The 15,896-nt window shown below is 45.1% G+C and overlaps 1 protein-coding gene across 14 annotated transcripts in view; it reads left to right on the top strand.

The window, feature by feature from the left end:
- Nucleotides 1-15,896, top strand: part of SRGAP2 (SLIT-ROBO Rho GTPase activating protein 2) — a 106,349-nt gene that overhangs the window by 83,711 nt on the left and 6,742 nt on the right. For 7 of the 14 annotated variants that reach the window (XM_040535450.1, XM_040535448.1, XM_040535451.1 and 4 more), the window contains 7 exons: nt 658-792; nt 2,166-2,271; nt 3,163-3,387; nt 6,550-6,629; nt 10,844-11,024; nt 11,459-11,605; nt 13,691-14,018. In XM_040535450.1, coding sequence (XP_040391384.1) covers nt 658-792; nt 2,166-2,271; nt 3,163-3,387; nt 6,550-6,629; nt 10,844-11,024; nt 11,459-11,605; nt 13,691-14,018 — 1,202 coding nt within the window. Of the gene's footprint in view, nt 1-657; nt 793-2,165; nt 2,272-3,162; nt 3,388-6,549; nt 6,630-10,843; nt 11,025-11,458; nt 11,606-12,796; nt 13,370-13,690; nt 14,019-15,896 lie in introns of those variants that run through there. The other 7 variants (XM_040535459.1, XM_040535457.1, XM_040535458.1 and 4 more) reach the window with 3 other exon arrangements.

Here is a 15,896-nt window from a genome sequence, read left to right as displayed (position 1 = left end):
TAAGATAATAGGCAAGCTTTGGTAATTCCAGTCACATAATGGATATATATAACTTCAATTTGAGGTTTGCCCCATCATTAAATCTAATTATATCTGGTAGGGAGTTTTCCATAGGGAGCAACTCCTTAAGTGGGCACCTTTTTTTGGTGATACAGGCAAACAGTGGCATACCTACAGTGACAAATTATTTGTCCCAGAAACACTCCCTGCAGTTCAGCTTGAGGTGTCTGTCCCGCTGAGCCTGGTATAAGATGCTCGTTGGCCTCTTGCATGTGCACTGAATCAGCTGAGCTCCAGTTGTGAGTGTGCACGAAGACATACAGGCTCCTGCACCCGTGCCCCGTTCCCTGCGGTGGTGGCTCTGTGCAGCTCACACCCTACCGAAATATCTGGAGCACCTCTGTGGGGGCGTGAGCCCGTGTCAGACCGAGCTGGCTGGTAGAAAGCTACCCCGGGTCTCCTGGGGTGCTGTCAGAGGCTTCCCTTCCTGTTGCTGTCTGCAGGGGAGCTCTCCCTCTGCTGATTTTAGTTGGAGTAGGTGGGATCGGCGTCGTGCTGCATAAATCTTTTTCTCCAGCTGAGTTGCATCCTTCCAGTCTGATTCCTTTCTCCAGTATTCTGATTTTTCTTGCCTGTTTCTTTTTGCTTGGCACCAAGGTGAAGATCCGTTGGCTGGGGACCAGAATGACCATGACATGGATTCGATAGCAGGGGTTCTGAAGCTCTATTTCCGAGGGTTGGAGCACCCTCTCTTCCCCAAGGATATCTTCCATGATCTGATTGCATGTGTCAGTAAGTATACGAAGATCTGAAAAGAAATGAGATTTTTTCCAATCTCATCTTCCTTTTTTTTTCCACTCCCCCTACTCTTTTTCCTGACTCCAAAGTAAGTCTTTATGGCTTCTGAGGTGGGCTTTGTGCTGCCCAGGTGTCATTAGCTAGAGGCTGGGCAGTTATCTGCTTACAGCCATCCTTATTCTGCTAGGATTTTTTTATAGAAATGAACAAGGAGATAGAAATGAACAGATTTTAAGGGCTGTATTGTGGATTTTTCTGAGGCAGTGCTTTGTGACGGTAATTTTTAAAAAGAATAAAATAGAAACCTCCACTTCTGGAAAAATAATCTTTTAAGACCTTTCATCAGGAGGTGTCAGAAGTGCATTCTTGGAAATGGGAAGCATCTCCAGGAGGGTTTCTGCCCTGTCCTTTCCCTAAAGTTAACGGATACCCTGGCTATGTGTCTACTGCCATGCTCCTGCGTGCTCTGTTTAGCTAGCAAGGCAGTAGTCGTATACCTTTTAGCTTCGTGACCATGAGGGTACATCTATTGACTCTTGTTAAAGAATTTCAATCATGAGGGCGGTCACAGTCCAGTTGTTAACATTTTTTATTGTTTTTTAAAGCGGTTATGGTGGGCAGGGGGTTGTTTGTGTTTTTGTACTTGAGCAACCTCATTTTAAATGGCCTGACTATTGCCATGTTGCTCAGAAAGAATGAATGATTCCATTGTCCCAGTCATGAAACAGCTTTTGCGGTAGCAGCCTTTGAAGCAAAGCAGAAGATAACTGCTTCTAAAATGACTCGTGGTTTTCTTCTCCTGATAAATGCATTTACAGAGTTGAATTCACATTATATAAAAAGAAAAATTTGCTTCCAAATAAGTTCTCCTTTCTGAGATGATTTATGCTGCCCACTTATTTCTCAGTAGGCTGCTGCACACAGAGCTTTTTGCCTCGCCCCTTAACTATGTTAATTTTCCATTGACTGTTGTACAATTTCTTTTTTAAACACCCACCTTTCTAAGCTAACTTGAATGAGCTATTGTGTCAGAGCTATTGAAAGAGATGACATCCAGTGCTCCCACGCTAGGAAGGAGCTTGCAGTGAGGCTTCACGTGTTCAGGGACCTTCGTTGTCAAAGGCATCATGAGCAGGTTCTGCAGCCTTTGTGTTCCCATGCCAGGCAGCTGGTGAATCCAGGAAATGGGCAGACCCTTCCTTGCTATGCCACTGCGTTGGCTTCCCCTTTTTTATATATATTTTTATAAAGAAATAAATACATATTTTGCCTAGGACCTATCATATTTTTCTGGCTGTACTCGGAGTCGGTGGAAAGTTGTGGCTATGGTGAGGTTGTAACTCTGTGGTGCTCTTTCTTCTTTTCAGCAATGGATAATTTGCAAGAGAGAGCGCTCCACATCCGCAAGGTGCTTCTGAACCTGCCTAAGACCACTCTGATCATAATGAGATACCTCTTCGCATTCCTCAATCAGTGAGTATCCTTCAGAGCGCCATGGCCCTGCTGTATGTAGTGCTGGGTGTAAAGGGATAAATGGCAGAACCATCCCTGGTGTTGCTGTGTGCAATCTGAGCAACAGTTCAAGGTGCAGATGTCATTAGCTTGCTATTGCATTTGTCTTCCTGGGCTTTTGAGCCTTGCTGAAATTTATCCTGATATTAATGCAATCTCAAAGGAGTTCCAGAAATGAAAGTGAATAATGTGCTGGTAAACTAATCAAAAAGTGATACAAAGGAATCAGAAATTGGGTCCCACACCAGCAAGGAGCAGTGTGTACTAAGTATTGTGAGTGATGGAGAGTGAATGTATTTTTTTTAAACTGTCCATCACATCTGGCTGGTTCATTGGACAGCTTGACGGCAAGAAATCAGTAGCTTCCTCCAGTACCATGGTCTTGACACCTGAGGTAGCATAAAAGGAAAAATGTCCTAACTAGAAGTTAGCAGCTTTAAATGTTCTTTCCTTCCTGTTGAGATTGGTAGTGTTGAGTCTAAATGCGATGCTGCTGTTCTTCATCATGCTCATCTTCAGAGCGAGAACAAAAGAAAGGAGATTGCATTAAGAAATATTCTAAATCTATATAAGGGGGTTAAACTATAAACAGGGATTTAAGTAGTGCTGGGATCAAATCAATAAGGCTTTTAAAGTCCCTTTGGGGTTTCTCTTTCATTTCTTTGGAAATGCCATCAGTCTGTCATTTTTTCATATGAATCCGGAACATTCACATCCCAGCAAATCAGCTTTAACAGCAGAAAGCCCAAAACAAACCTTCCCCCCTCATCTGTGTTCTGCAGCAGACGATGGTGATGACTGATAACGTCGTTTTCTGTTGTTAACCGTCCTCCCCACTTCTGTCTTCTGCAGTTTATCTCAGTTCAGTGAAGAGAATATGATGGATCCCTACAATTTAGCCATCTGCTTTGGGCCAACACTGATGTCTGTGCCTGAAGGTCATGATCAAGTCTCTTGCCAAGCTCATGTCAATGAACTAATCAAAACCATCATCATCCAACATGAGAACATCTTCCCAGGACCAAGGGAGCTGGAGGGTCCAGTCTATAGCAGAAGTGGAAACACTGAGGATTATTGGTATGATAGATATCACTGAGGAGAAAATGAATGGGTGCATATTTTCTTACTGGTTAGCGTGCTCCAGTCATGCGTTCTGCATTATCTTAAGTCAGTAGTCAAGCATCTAGCCTCTCAAATCTGTATCACGCAAGAGAAGATGGCTCTGGTATCCCTGGAGAGTCATAAACTTGAAAAGAAATAAGCTGTTAGTAAGTAGCTATTGACTACTCCAAACTGTGCTCACTTATCTTGAAGGACAAGGTTGTGCAAGGATTTTCTTGGATATTCTGGTTCTCCTTTTTTTTTTTTTTTTATTTTATTTTTTTTTTTTATTTCCCTCCTGCTTTTGCATTTGCTGCGTGTCTCAAGTGGCCTTTCTTCAGAGGTAGGGTCGCTTGCAGCTGAACCTAGAGAACCGTGGCATGGTTTAATTTTCAGGACAGCGCTGGTGGTGGGGGGAGGGAGGAGGGAGGAATGCGAAATCACGATTTCCATCCAGCTTAAAGCTCTGGAGGCCTGGCCGCATGCTCAGTCTGAAAGCAACATCTGGAAACAATTCAGCTAGCGCGGCTCCTGTCATCTGGGGTGGAAGGTGGGGGAAGGAAAGGAGGTGTTTTCTTTCCTACTGGCCAGGCTGATCTCTCCCACTGAAAACGAGGAATGTTAAATTGTGTCCTGCTTCTCCCCCCCCAGTTCCCTCCTCCATTGTCCCAGGAATGCAAATGATTATTTTCATACACTAAAACAAATATGTTTTAAAATGAAGTCACTCTGGTGACAGAGCTAGCCTTGTTCCCCAGCTTGTTTCAGAGGAGCTCCAACTATCACTCCGTGTACGTGCAGCAAGGAGCAGCTACTTTCTGCTAACTGCTGTGTGCAGAAAACTTGCCAGTGCCTCTTTTGGAAAACTTCTATTTAATTTTACCTTTTGTTCTGATATTTTTCACTGATGTTATATATAAATGAATTGTATAGGAAAAAAAAAGAACTTAAGAATTTTTAAAACCATCAAGAAATGCATCGACAAGAGTGTTCGTCACGTAAGGTGAAGAGAATAAAAACATGGAATGTGCAGCACAGCCTCTAGCACGTGTAACACTTGGGTGTACACAACCTCTAGTGTGTGTAGCATCAGTATGTAGGATGCAAAGTGTCCTGGAAGGTAATACCACTTTTCTGAGGGCACTTGTTTTTTTTCATTGCCCTTCCTAACCACTCTGACCTGAGACCCATTAAGCAGAGAAGGGTAGAAGCGAGCAAAGGAGGCTGCTTAATAAAGCCAGGAAGAAGCATCTGGTTCCCATTCGAGCCTTCTCACAGCCCTGGTATTTAGATAGCTGCTAGCGATTGCCCACAGGGCTCCTTGCTGCAAAGTGTGCGAGAAGCAGAGTGAATCTGTTTAGTTTAGCTGATTCATCAGGGAATGAAGTCTGCCGCGTTTGTAATTGCATCGTGCCACTTCGCTGCTCCGAGCCGTCTTTTTGCCTAGGAGCTCGCAAGCGATGCTTTGGCGCTCGGGCTGCCGGGGCTCGGGGCCATGGCTCGCGTGCCCAGGCTCTTGCAGCGTGGGTCAGTAGCTGCCCAGGAGGCTTGGAGCAGCTTGCCTCAGGCAGAGGAGAACAGGGCAAGGTTCAGACTGAAATTCAGGGCTGTGATGCAGGCATCTTTGAAACACTGCCTGGCACTGGGCTGCGTCTGCCTGTCCATCTGACGGTGCAGAAGAACGGCTTGGCGTAAGCAGCGTGCTCAGTGCAGGAGCTTGCATCCTGGCAAGCAAGACCGTGGGCGTGCAGGGGAGATGGTGGCGTGGAGATGCTCGGCTGGCATTGCATTCCTCCAGCAGCTACACTGCTTTCACACCGAGCCCTCGGGGTGAAGGCCAGCAGCCTGGCGCTGCTCCTTGCGGTGCTCTGGTGCTCGCATGACGCAGGCTGAGTCGCTGCACAACGCGGGGTTGTTGGTGGGAAGTGCCATGGGAGGCACGGACAGAAAGAGGCATGGATAGAAGGAGGCACTCGATCCTCCTCTCTGCAGCACTTGGGTCTCCGGCGTTGGCTGTGTGCGACATTACTTCACAGTCCGCGTGAAACTTTAGCCCTCGGTGCTGTATTCCTCTTGGGAGTCTCTTTTGGCTTTAAGTTCTTCTGTAAACGTTATTAAGTAGCATGAAGGCTTTGCGAAGGATGAGAGGCTGATTCCTGAGGCACTGACTCAGAAGATGGTGGAGAAGCTGCATGTCGTGGATTGAGCATAAAGAGACGCCAGAATTATTCAAACATTTTACCCCTTTTTTTCCCTTTTTTCTCCCTCCTTTAAAAGAGTAGGTGATGATGTGGTTTTTAAAAGGGAGAGCGCTGTACATCAGTGATCACTTTTACCACTGTAAGGCCAAACCAACAGATTAAGTTATCACTGTGTGAAGAGAAGTCAACATTGCCTTGAAGAGGAGCAAGGGCTGGCTCGGTCTGGCACACAGGGGCTGTAGCCTTGTCTCCAGGGACCAGCCAGTCTTTGCTTTACCTTTTTTTATTTATTTATTCCAAGAACGTGACCTCCCTGTGCCACTTGGTGCCTGTTGAGAGCTTTTCTTAATGCAAAACGTAAACGAGGACTCTTGGTGTTTCAGGTGCTCTGTAAATAAAGGTTCCAGGCTGTGGGAGCCGTTCAGTGGAATGGGCTGGACAATTCGGTTGTGATAAAAGGGGAGGAGGGAGATGACAAACTCAGACCTGGAAATATCACTCTGAATTTAGAAATAATTTCCCCCAGGAAGTGGCAGCTATCTCATCAGTCATGTAATGAGCTAATTAGAGCAATGGAGAATACAGCTGGGGGAATAATTCTGGCATGGCAGAGAGGAGCTAGACCCAACATGCCATTGCTGTCTGACTTCTAAATATCTCCAGAGGGCTGGGTTTTAAGATCTGAAGTTAGGCTTTCCTGGTAGCATACAGAAGGTTGACAAAGATGTTTGGTTTGTTTAAGCAAGGAAGGGCTTAGCTTGATTGATTTATACACGCTGACTTGAGTATGTGCAAATGCATCCATGGAGTTTCTGTCACAGTGGAACCTGGATATTGACCTCCTAAATGGGTGTTCCTGATTGCCTTTGATTTCTGTAAATGAGGAAACTCACTTTCCACCAGTGTAAAGCACTGTCTGTTTTTCCTTCTGCTGTAGTGAAAGTCCTCATGGAGAGAGAGCCTCGACAGAAGACTCAGTTCAGGACGTCACGGCTGAGCACCACACCAGTGATGATGGTAGGCAGTGCCCAGTAACTCTCTGGTTAGCTGGTGTAACCTGCTCTGGGGGAGGCAGGGAAGGTGGTACCTTGCAGTTAAATCCAAAGTGGAGTTTAAATCGTAACCATCATTTGAAACATCACATGCAGCATTTGATGCCAAAGAGTAAAAATAGGTAAATTCTAAAAATTCCCATTGATACCACACCCTTTTAAAGTATCCCTTATTCCAAGGGTATGTCATTTTAGCAGCAGGCCTGGGCACACTCGGTGCTGTTTGAGCTCATCTATACCTTAGAAGGGTTTTGGAGTTGGAAGACACAAGGGAAGCACAGAGCCAAAGGCTGGATGTGCTTCAGCGTGCTCTCCCACTCCCCTCTGTGTGTGCCAGACAATTCCCCGTTCAGTAGCTTTGGCAGGGGAGCTGTGAGTGCCCTAAGCTCCAGCGGTTCTGCTTCACGGAAGCAAACAAAATAAAATCAGAACCTGCTTGGCTTGCCTTCCCCTGGGAGGCAGGCTTTAGGGTAGAGTTCTGCGAGTTTCGCTGCTTGATAATTTTTTGGTCTTCCTGTGGAAACTCTCTTCCCCTTCTCGTGGTCTTTTTAGTAAAAAGGGGTGCCAACCCTGAGAATTCCCTGGTATTTCCTAAGGAGAGGGTGACACCACCCTAGTCTTGGGGTGTCTGTTTTTTATACTTCCAAAGCTGCTTTCTGCAATGGGGACAGCTGCACATGAGCCCCATGCAGAGCAGAAGAAAAGGTTATGGTACTGATGTGAAACAGCAGAGTGCTGACCAACGTGGAAGGACAACTGACCAAAACAGGCCAAAGAGATTTTTCTTCTTGCTTTTTGACCACTTGCAATTGTCTTAAAGTTTTGTGTTGGTTTTACTCGTGGTGGTCTCAGCTGTAAAGGTGGGAGGAAGGTGGCATTCCCTTCGAACAAGGTAGTGTCATTTCTGAGCTGGTCTTCGGTAATTTACTCATCGCCGTCATCCTCCCGTGCTGCTTTTTGCTCTCTCTGCTCCAGCAGTCACCTAACAAACCTTTCCCATGGCATTGCTGTGCTCCTGCTGGCTTAATGGTGTTCACACACCAGTAACAAAGTAAACACCGTTTGAGCACTACTAGAAATGCTGGAAAATGAGTTCTCCTGCAGCAAGGTCAATCACTGTCGCAGCGACTCCTCACCAAGGTTGTTGGGAAGAAACACAAAGAATACAGGAATGAAGCATGAGTTTGCTATCTGTGTCGAACAGGGTGTTCTTTCTGAAAAGCTTTAGTTTCTAAAAAATGCACAAAAACATGTCCTTTTCAAGTTTGTACCTAAAGGAGGAGTAATTTCATGGCTGTAATTAAGGGAACCAGGGCTGCAACTGCCGGGGCTAAAATCTGCAGGCTGAAACACCGCTGGGTGTGCTGTCGTTATTTCTGTGGGGGGGTTTTAGGTCATGTAGGTAGTCAAGAGGACACAGTGATGGGAAAATGAGCAGCCAGAGATTAGAGAGGGACACTGTTTTACAGCCTCTGGAACCGGATCGCGTTGGGGCCCCTGTGCAAGGTAAAAGTGGGAGGCGTTTTGGATGGAGTTCTGCAACCTCCACGGAATATTCCATAGGAAGCAGTTGGGAGGGAGAGCTTGGCACCAAAGCAGAGGAGAGCGCGGGGCCTCCGTCCCTTCTGCGGGAACAGCGAGGCCTTGTTCCGTGAGGACCCTCCCGTCATTCTCCTGGGGTTCTGCCGTGTTGCACCTCAGGCTGTGTGTCAGCAGTGCTGACAGTGCCTCGGGTCACTCTCAGGGTTGAGTTTTTTCTCTCTCATTCCGCTTTTGGATGAGACCTTTTGTGAGGCTGGGCCTGGTCCTGCCGAGGTACGGCCTCACCCCAGCCACCTCTGCTGGCATGGCGGGGCTGGCAGGCCGCAGAAGGGGGATGCAAGCCCCTTCACAATCTGCAGATGGGTTTTGAACACCAAGGGAGCACGCAAGACTGCTAAATGGAGGGAAATGAACCCAACTTTAGAAGAATTATTTTATAAAGGCTTTCTTAGCTGCCTTACTGATTCTGAGTGGATCTGTGACTGCCAAGTGAAATAAATGTCTTGGTAATTCCTTGGTGGGGTCTGAGGGCTCAAACTCCCTTGCTGGCTTCAGCCCTTGGGACATGGTGGCCGAGGGGCTCTGCAGAGCCTCTGTGCTGGGCACGGCATCCAGAGGGGGGAAGAGAGGTCAGAAATGCTGAAAGACGAGCGTGTCGCATGTTGGTTTCACTGGGTGCATGAGTGGAAAGATTTTAGACTGCTGCTTTTGTGCACAGGTTCTCAGACTGGCAGGGTTAATTGTTGGGCTTAGCCTTCCTGGTCTTTATTCTCACAGCTTTCTGCTTTGGGCATGAGTGTAGTAGGAAAAAGCTACTGGAAATTAGAGTCTAAAATCACTTCTCTGGATGAAAGCCAGAGTCCTAAAAGGCAAATTGGAAACATAAGAAACCTGAGTGCCGCGCTCATCTGGAACAATAAACACTTCTTAATGAAACAGACGGAATTTAAAAAACCGCAGCCCCATCGCCTTCGTAAATGGAGGGGGACACCAAAAAACAGCATTATTGTATCTTTGAATGTTGTGAAGAAGCTGGCTCCAGAGGCAAAGCAAACAAGAGGGAAGCGGAGCCAAAACCAGATAACCGCGTGCTTTGGGGAGTCTGGAGCAGGGCGGCTATCACAAGCTGAAAACGTGGCCAGGCTTTTTTCCCCCTTGCTGGTGGCTGAGAGCTGATAATGGGATTTGTGTGAGGCTGACCACAGACTTACCTGAAACGTGTGATTTGAGAGAATTCAGCATGCCTGGTTTAGTGATGAAGAAGTTCATTGCTGGGGTTCAGCCTGGTTAGACCCTGTGGCCGACTGCTCTCATCTCACTGTGTAACTCGAGTTGTTGATCGGGGCTCCTTGGGCAGCATTCAGATGGATTTACACTATTTATTTTATTTTTCTCTAGCCCAGCTGCTACCTGGGTCAACATTGGAAGACCTAATTCTTGAGCGTATGCCCTCCCAAGGAATAATTTTAAAAGCTGTGGCTCCTGTTTGGTTTTCCAGTCCTTTCTGGCTGGCTGTTGCACTGTAGAAGCTTCCCATAATGCTGGTCGAGATCTCAGGATGAAATGGCTTATCTTCCCTTCCCCAGGGAGAGGAACCACGAGTCTGTTCCCCTGAGAAAGAGCTCTGTTTCCATGGCTGTGGTGGAAAGCTCCTTTAAAGTAATTAGCAGCTGAAGTCCACTGGGGCCATGTGGTTGAGCTCATCTCCATTCCCCTGATTCCAGAATAGAGTTGGGAGCTGGCATAATCTATATTTGGACTCAACCAATAGCAGATATTTTTTTAAAGTCTTAAAAATAATCCACGTGAATTCCATATTGATTTTCCTGAGTGTATAAACACCTATATTCTTCCTGTGCATAACATCAGAGTCCTACAGGGACCCAGATCAGTGCCCGGCTGCAAACACAGCCTGGCTGTGATTCTTCCGTGAGCTTTATCAAGGAGGAACCATCGGATTTGGGGCACGTGGCGCAGCTCCGAGCGCAGCCCAGCTGCACACAGCGGCAGGCTCGCGGTGGCTGTGCTGGATGCTGGTTGCCTTTGGCAGCTTCCACAACAGCTCGATGGATAGGGCAGGGGTGTGCTCTCCTGGGTCAGGCAAACCTCACAGGCAGCAGAAACTTCCTTCTGAACAGACGCTTAATTTCTGAAACATCTTGGAATCAGAGGAGGTTTCTCTTCTTGAACGCTGATAACAAATCCTGCTTGCCAGCCCATGGAGTTTCATTTAGCTGCCTTTCAAAAAGCAGATTTTTGCCTGGGACACGTTACTGCTACCCAGTTTTGATTTATTTTTTGAATAAGGTGCTAATTTTGTCATTGTCATTTCCATCTTTGTACACTTGAATGGCTGGCAGTGGGTTTATGACTTAAAAAATGTGAATGTGTCTATCACGCAGAGATCAGGTAAATGCTGAAATTGCAACATCCCTAAATATAAATATAATGATCCCTTAATTTAGGGATTCCCCTCTGAATCTTACTGCTCCCACCCTCTGCTACCTAAAGAAGCAACACTTTATCCTACAACCCATGCTCTCTTCATAAACTGTTTTGTGGTAGGTGTAAACTGTTGACTACTTATCTGAGCGCAGGTGTTTAGTGAATTGTTGTTTATTCCCTTCTATCTCCTAGAGTGTGAGCCCATAGAAGCAATAGCGAAGTTCGACTACATTGGCAGGACTGCACGAGAGCTGTCCTTTAAAAAAGGAGCTTCTCTCTTACTCTATCAGCGGGCCTCAGATGACTGGTGGGAGGGACGCCACAATGGAATTGACGGCCTTATTCCTCATCAGTATATCGTCGTTCAAGACACGTATGTTACACTTTAAGTCCATCTGCAAGATGGGCTTGCCTAAAATCAGGTGTGGAATGGAGTATTTGTGTCAAGGTGTTGACACCACAGGGGGAGAGTTCGTCCTTCAGCCTTCCCTGTAAGGAGGGGATCCTACTGAAACAAGCAGAGCCCCGCACAGGCGTAGGTGTCCACTTACGTTGGAGGTCTTCAGCTTCAGTGTGACGTAAAAACTGATCTGGGGCTGCCAGCCTGCTGAGGCTGCAGAGCTGAGATCTCCTAGTTGCTTAAAGACATCAGGCTCTCTCCTTTGAAAGATGTGTAATGATTCTTAAGAGAAAGACGTTAGCACAGTGCTGTAGTCTTGTATGTATGTTACACACGCAGTGCTGTATTTGAAGTTCGGTGCTGTTGGTCCTGTTTTGGTTGTGATTTCCTTCCCTCCTCCTTCCTAGTGAGGATGGTATCTCTGAACGATCCAGTCCGAAGTCTGAAATAGAAATAAATTCTGAGCCACCGGAAGAAAAAGTGACTGCTAGAGCTGGTGCCAGTTGCCCAAGTGGGGGTCACGTCGCAGATATTTACCTTGCAAACATCAACAAGTAAGAACAGCCTTGCGTTATTTTACTTAATTGTAAAGATCTTGGTGATGAGTCCAGTAAAATATTGCCTTCCCTGAAAAACGTTAATGAGCACTTCCACCATTTTTCTGTGCTTTTGCCTCCTCTAACTCGCTCATGTTTTGCTGTCCTCTTCTCTCTTTCACTGATGTGGCCAGTGCTTATTTAGAATCCCACTGGCTTCTCTTCCCCGTCCCCAAGTGCCATCCGATCCTGTTTTCCCAAATATGTTCTCTTTTATAAGCTAAAGATACCGAGAAACGGAGGGCAATAGTGGAATAAGTCCTTGTAATCGTGTGTTGCCATTCCTTGTTGTGTTCCTGTGGTTTGTTACATCTCGTTTACTCTTAACACGCTTTTTTATGGGGTGGGGGGACAGCCTTTCAGAAACTAGCACCACATTTTGTGCTGAATGACATACCTTAAGTCCCACCATCTGGCGTTGCCTGTGACATTCTGTTTCTCCAGTACTTCTCACCTTGGGTTACTAACCATATGCTTGCAGTGAAACAGCACGTCTCCCTGTTGCTCCAACTTTACCTGCTCAATTAGAAATTGTTACCTTAGCCAACAGTCAACTTACCAGCTTAATTTCTCAGATTTTTATTAAGAGACTAAATTTCTTGATCTTTAATTATTTTGCGTTAGATTATTCCCCAAATCTTTGATTATTTCATTTCTATTAAAAAAGCCTCACCTCTGTATGTTGTGCAGCGAAGGTATTAATATGATAGTTACAGTTCTATGGGAGTGGATATTTTTAACCTTTAGTTAGTTTAACAGACTGTAGCAAGTCCAAACCTTTAAAGAGGATATATTTCTGTTAATGTTTTTATGAGCTAATGTCCTACACAGAGCCTGGCCCTTAGTTTATGGGAGTCAGCAGAGCTCTGTTGATATCACTAAAGCTGTACTAGCCTGTCTCAGCTTGGGATCTGTGCTTTCTTTGATATTTATTGTATGAGCCATTGAAGTATGCCATGCTGTCAGTTATGGAAAGATTTATATAATGAGCAGACCTTTGCAGCTTCACCATCTGCTGATTTTTGGTAGCATTAAATGTAGTGTTTGTAAGAAGCCTGGGTAATGTCCACTCCAGTATTTTTCCCTTTACTAGGGAAATTGATATTTAGCAATAGTAGCATAAGACTCATTTTGTTGTTTTTTCTTTAGGAATGAATCTTCTGACCTATGTGTGAACAGACTTGGGCAAAATTAAATCAGATGGTTTCGCAATGACAGTTGTGCCACCCACTGAATTATTATTTGGATGCCAAAATCCTACTGGAGTTAACACTTTCTTGCAGTTATTCATGGGGCTGGTGCTATATATAAATGGATCCTTCCCTGTATAATGGATGCCAAGCTTCAGACCTATGGCATAAAGTATTCTGCTGCGATGGCCTTTGTATAATTTGAATGGAATCATGCTGTCAGACCTCATGGTGCTGGGGTAGAAACTAAATTGTTTGGACCAGCTTTATCATTTGACATATTTTGGTTTGTCTGTAGCCCTTTATCAATAATACCTCATGGTCCTGCTAAAGCAATGCAAAAGAAGTCTCTGTTACCACCAGCAAATACTGGAAACGATCGTTAACCCCAAACTATGGGGTTCTTTGCTTGCCAATCTCTGAAAATAATAACTTGATGCCTTGGGCCAGGAGCTTAGTAGACTTATACTGTGTCCTCCAGTCAAAAATTGTAGCTCTGCTCTTCAAATGTAATAAAAACACATCATCAAAACCTGTTGATGGCACGGAGGGTTTTTTTTGTTCAAATATAAAAGATTTACTTCATGACCAAGTTAATTACATTCCATCCAAGCTTTCTGTTTTTGGTATGAATGTGCACAGCTGCCAGAGTCGTGTTATTAGATGTGTTAAATGGAATGGTTTATAACTTTACTGTTTCACAGTGACTCCTAAAAACCTGGGTGTATTTGTAATCTGGGCATCTTTATGTCTCTTCCCATTGTCCTCTGTGTTGTTTTGGGGGGATATCTTCAAATTGCAGCCCATTACGTGTTTCTGCTTTTATTGACTTGTTTTGCTTTTGTGACTGAAGGCAAAGAAAGAAACCAGAGTCAGGCAGCATCAGAAGAGCCTTCCGTCAAAGTGACAGCCACGGACTAGGTAGCTCAATGGCAGAACCAGCCTCCCCAGGAGCCATAGCCGGTTCCAGACCCTCATCTCAGCCCATAATGAGCCAAAGTCTTCCCAAGGAGGTTCCAGACAAATGCTCCATCAGTGGCCACGGCAGCCTCAATTCTATCAGCCGACACTCATCTCTGAAGAACAGGATAGACAGCCCGCAGATCCGGAAAACTGTGACAGCAGGGAGGTCAAAGAGCTTCAACAACCACCGGCCCATGGACCCTGAAGTGATTGCACAGGTAAATGGGAGAGCTTTGCCTTCAACACTTTTCTTTTATAGATTTAAAGGATGGTGGTGGATACGACTAAATGTTACAATGCAAAGTCCAAACTGATTTCCTATCCCTTCCCTTCTAGCAATGCAATATTAACTTACAACACTTGAGTTTAATCTTTCAGCCTCATTTTGTGTTAGCCGCTGAGACTGCTTTCATGAATGAAGATAAACAGGCAGGTCCTTGCTCCATAAAAACTTGGCCCTGTTCATTACTCAGAATTCAGTTTCAACAATAAAAATGTCCACTTCAGAAAGTTACGCAGATTCGAAAGCTGTCAGCAAAAAATTAAACAATCATAACTTCAAGACATGAGAAAAGTGAAGTATTTAGTGTCAATTTTAAATTCTTCTGTCAGTTGTGCAAACTTGCCTGTGGTTAGACATTGGAAGCGTATGTAGTAGTACAGTCAAAATAACAGCAGGCTGCTGAGTTGTATGGTGCTCACAGTGCCATCTTTATACGCTTGCAGGGTCCGGTGTGATTAGAAACCAACTCTGAATGTAATACTCCCCTAGATTTCATTAGTTATTCATTTAGACAAGTGCCATGACATGAGGGCAGGCTACCAAGGCATGTACAGCTGCACTTCAACATCACAGCGCTCTGCGTTGGGACTAACTCCACGTACTGACCGTACAACAAGGAAACAGTCTTCTCAAATTCTTCCTGTGCAGCTTAAAGGGAAAGCTGTGCTTATTATTTTTCTTAGTCTTTGCTGGTTTTGACGCAGGCTAGTCTATTACACATTCTTCATCTCTGTGCAGTGCACATCTCCGCACAGAACCTGTTGCATCCCTGAGTTTGTGACCGTAGGCTGCCACAGCAGCGACCTGTTAACAGAAACACAAATGGTGTCTTTGCATCTACACCTCGGTGACTTCACAAGTAGAGCAGAAAACAATTGACAGTCAGATGTATTTGAAAAAATGACAGCTACTAAAGGGGGGAATGATGTAAATGTTGCAGATTCCCATGTTCTCTGAAGGATCTTCCCTTTCTCCTGTTCCCAAGAGTTAGATGTGCCTGCACATGTATGCTTGCTATACCAACTGTTTTCAGTATGTGGTGGATCTATCTAAAGCCAAGGAATTCCTGGGTCTCAGATTACAAAGTCCGCTCCAGGGGGACCTGACTTCTTCGCCTCTTTTCATTCAGCAGTCTGTAGATTTCTAAAGATGTGGAGAGGAGATGTGGAAAAATTAAACTACGTTTTTATTCACAAGACAGCAACATCAAGTAATAAATAAGGTCCAAATAAAAATCTGCAACATTCTGATAAAAAGATGTATTTTGGCCTCCTGAATATCTTTACCCCATATGTTCCAGTGGAATCATAATATACAGTTCTTGTCTTCATATTTCATTGTCCTTCCAAGGCTTTGGTTGACATAAATCGTTTTTTGTTTTTTCAATCAAGCTCTAACTGAAGTTGTTCTGTCTCTTCTTCCTGCCAGAATGTTAAGTCCATTGTTTTCACTGGAGAAGTCTGGGGAGGAAAAAAGAAGAAGGGGGAAGGGGGCTGGGGAGACCTGTGTTAAATTAGTTTTTCTTAGCCCTGCAGTATCTGTTCTAACACCATCTAACAATGATCATGCATTTTACATATTTTTCCCTAACTTCATAAGTAAAATCTGCCTGGCCTCAAGATAGACTTGGAGGTGTCGGATTTCTGTCTCTGGTTTCTTCCACCATTCCTTGACTGATTTACCTTCCCCACCCCCTGAAAAACCTCTAAGGAAGCTAAAAAGCTGCAGCCAAACTGTGAGTCACAGAAAGGCTAAGCTCCTCTGCTCTCCAGTGAGTTCTGTGCACCAGTGGGCTCTGCAGGCAGGCTCCAGC

Source organism: Cygnus olor, chromosome 24, assembly GCF_009769625.2.
Source record: "Cygnus olor isolate bCygOlo1 chromosome 24, bCygOlo1.pri.v2, whole genome shotgun sequence".
NCBI lineage: Eukaryota > Metazoa > Chordata > Aves > Anseriformes > Anatidae > Cygnus > Cygnus olor.
The sequence above is the reverse complement of the archived record's forward strand: the minus strand, read 5'-3'. Positions and strand labels throughout refer to the sequence as shown.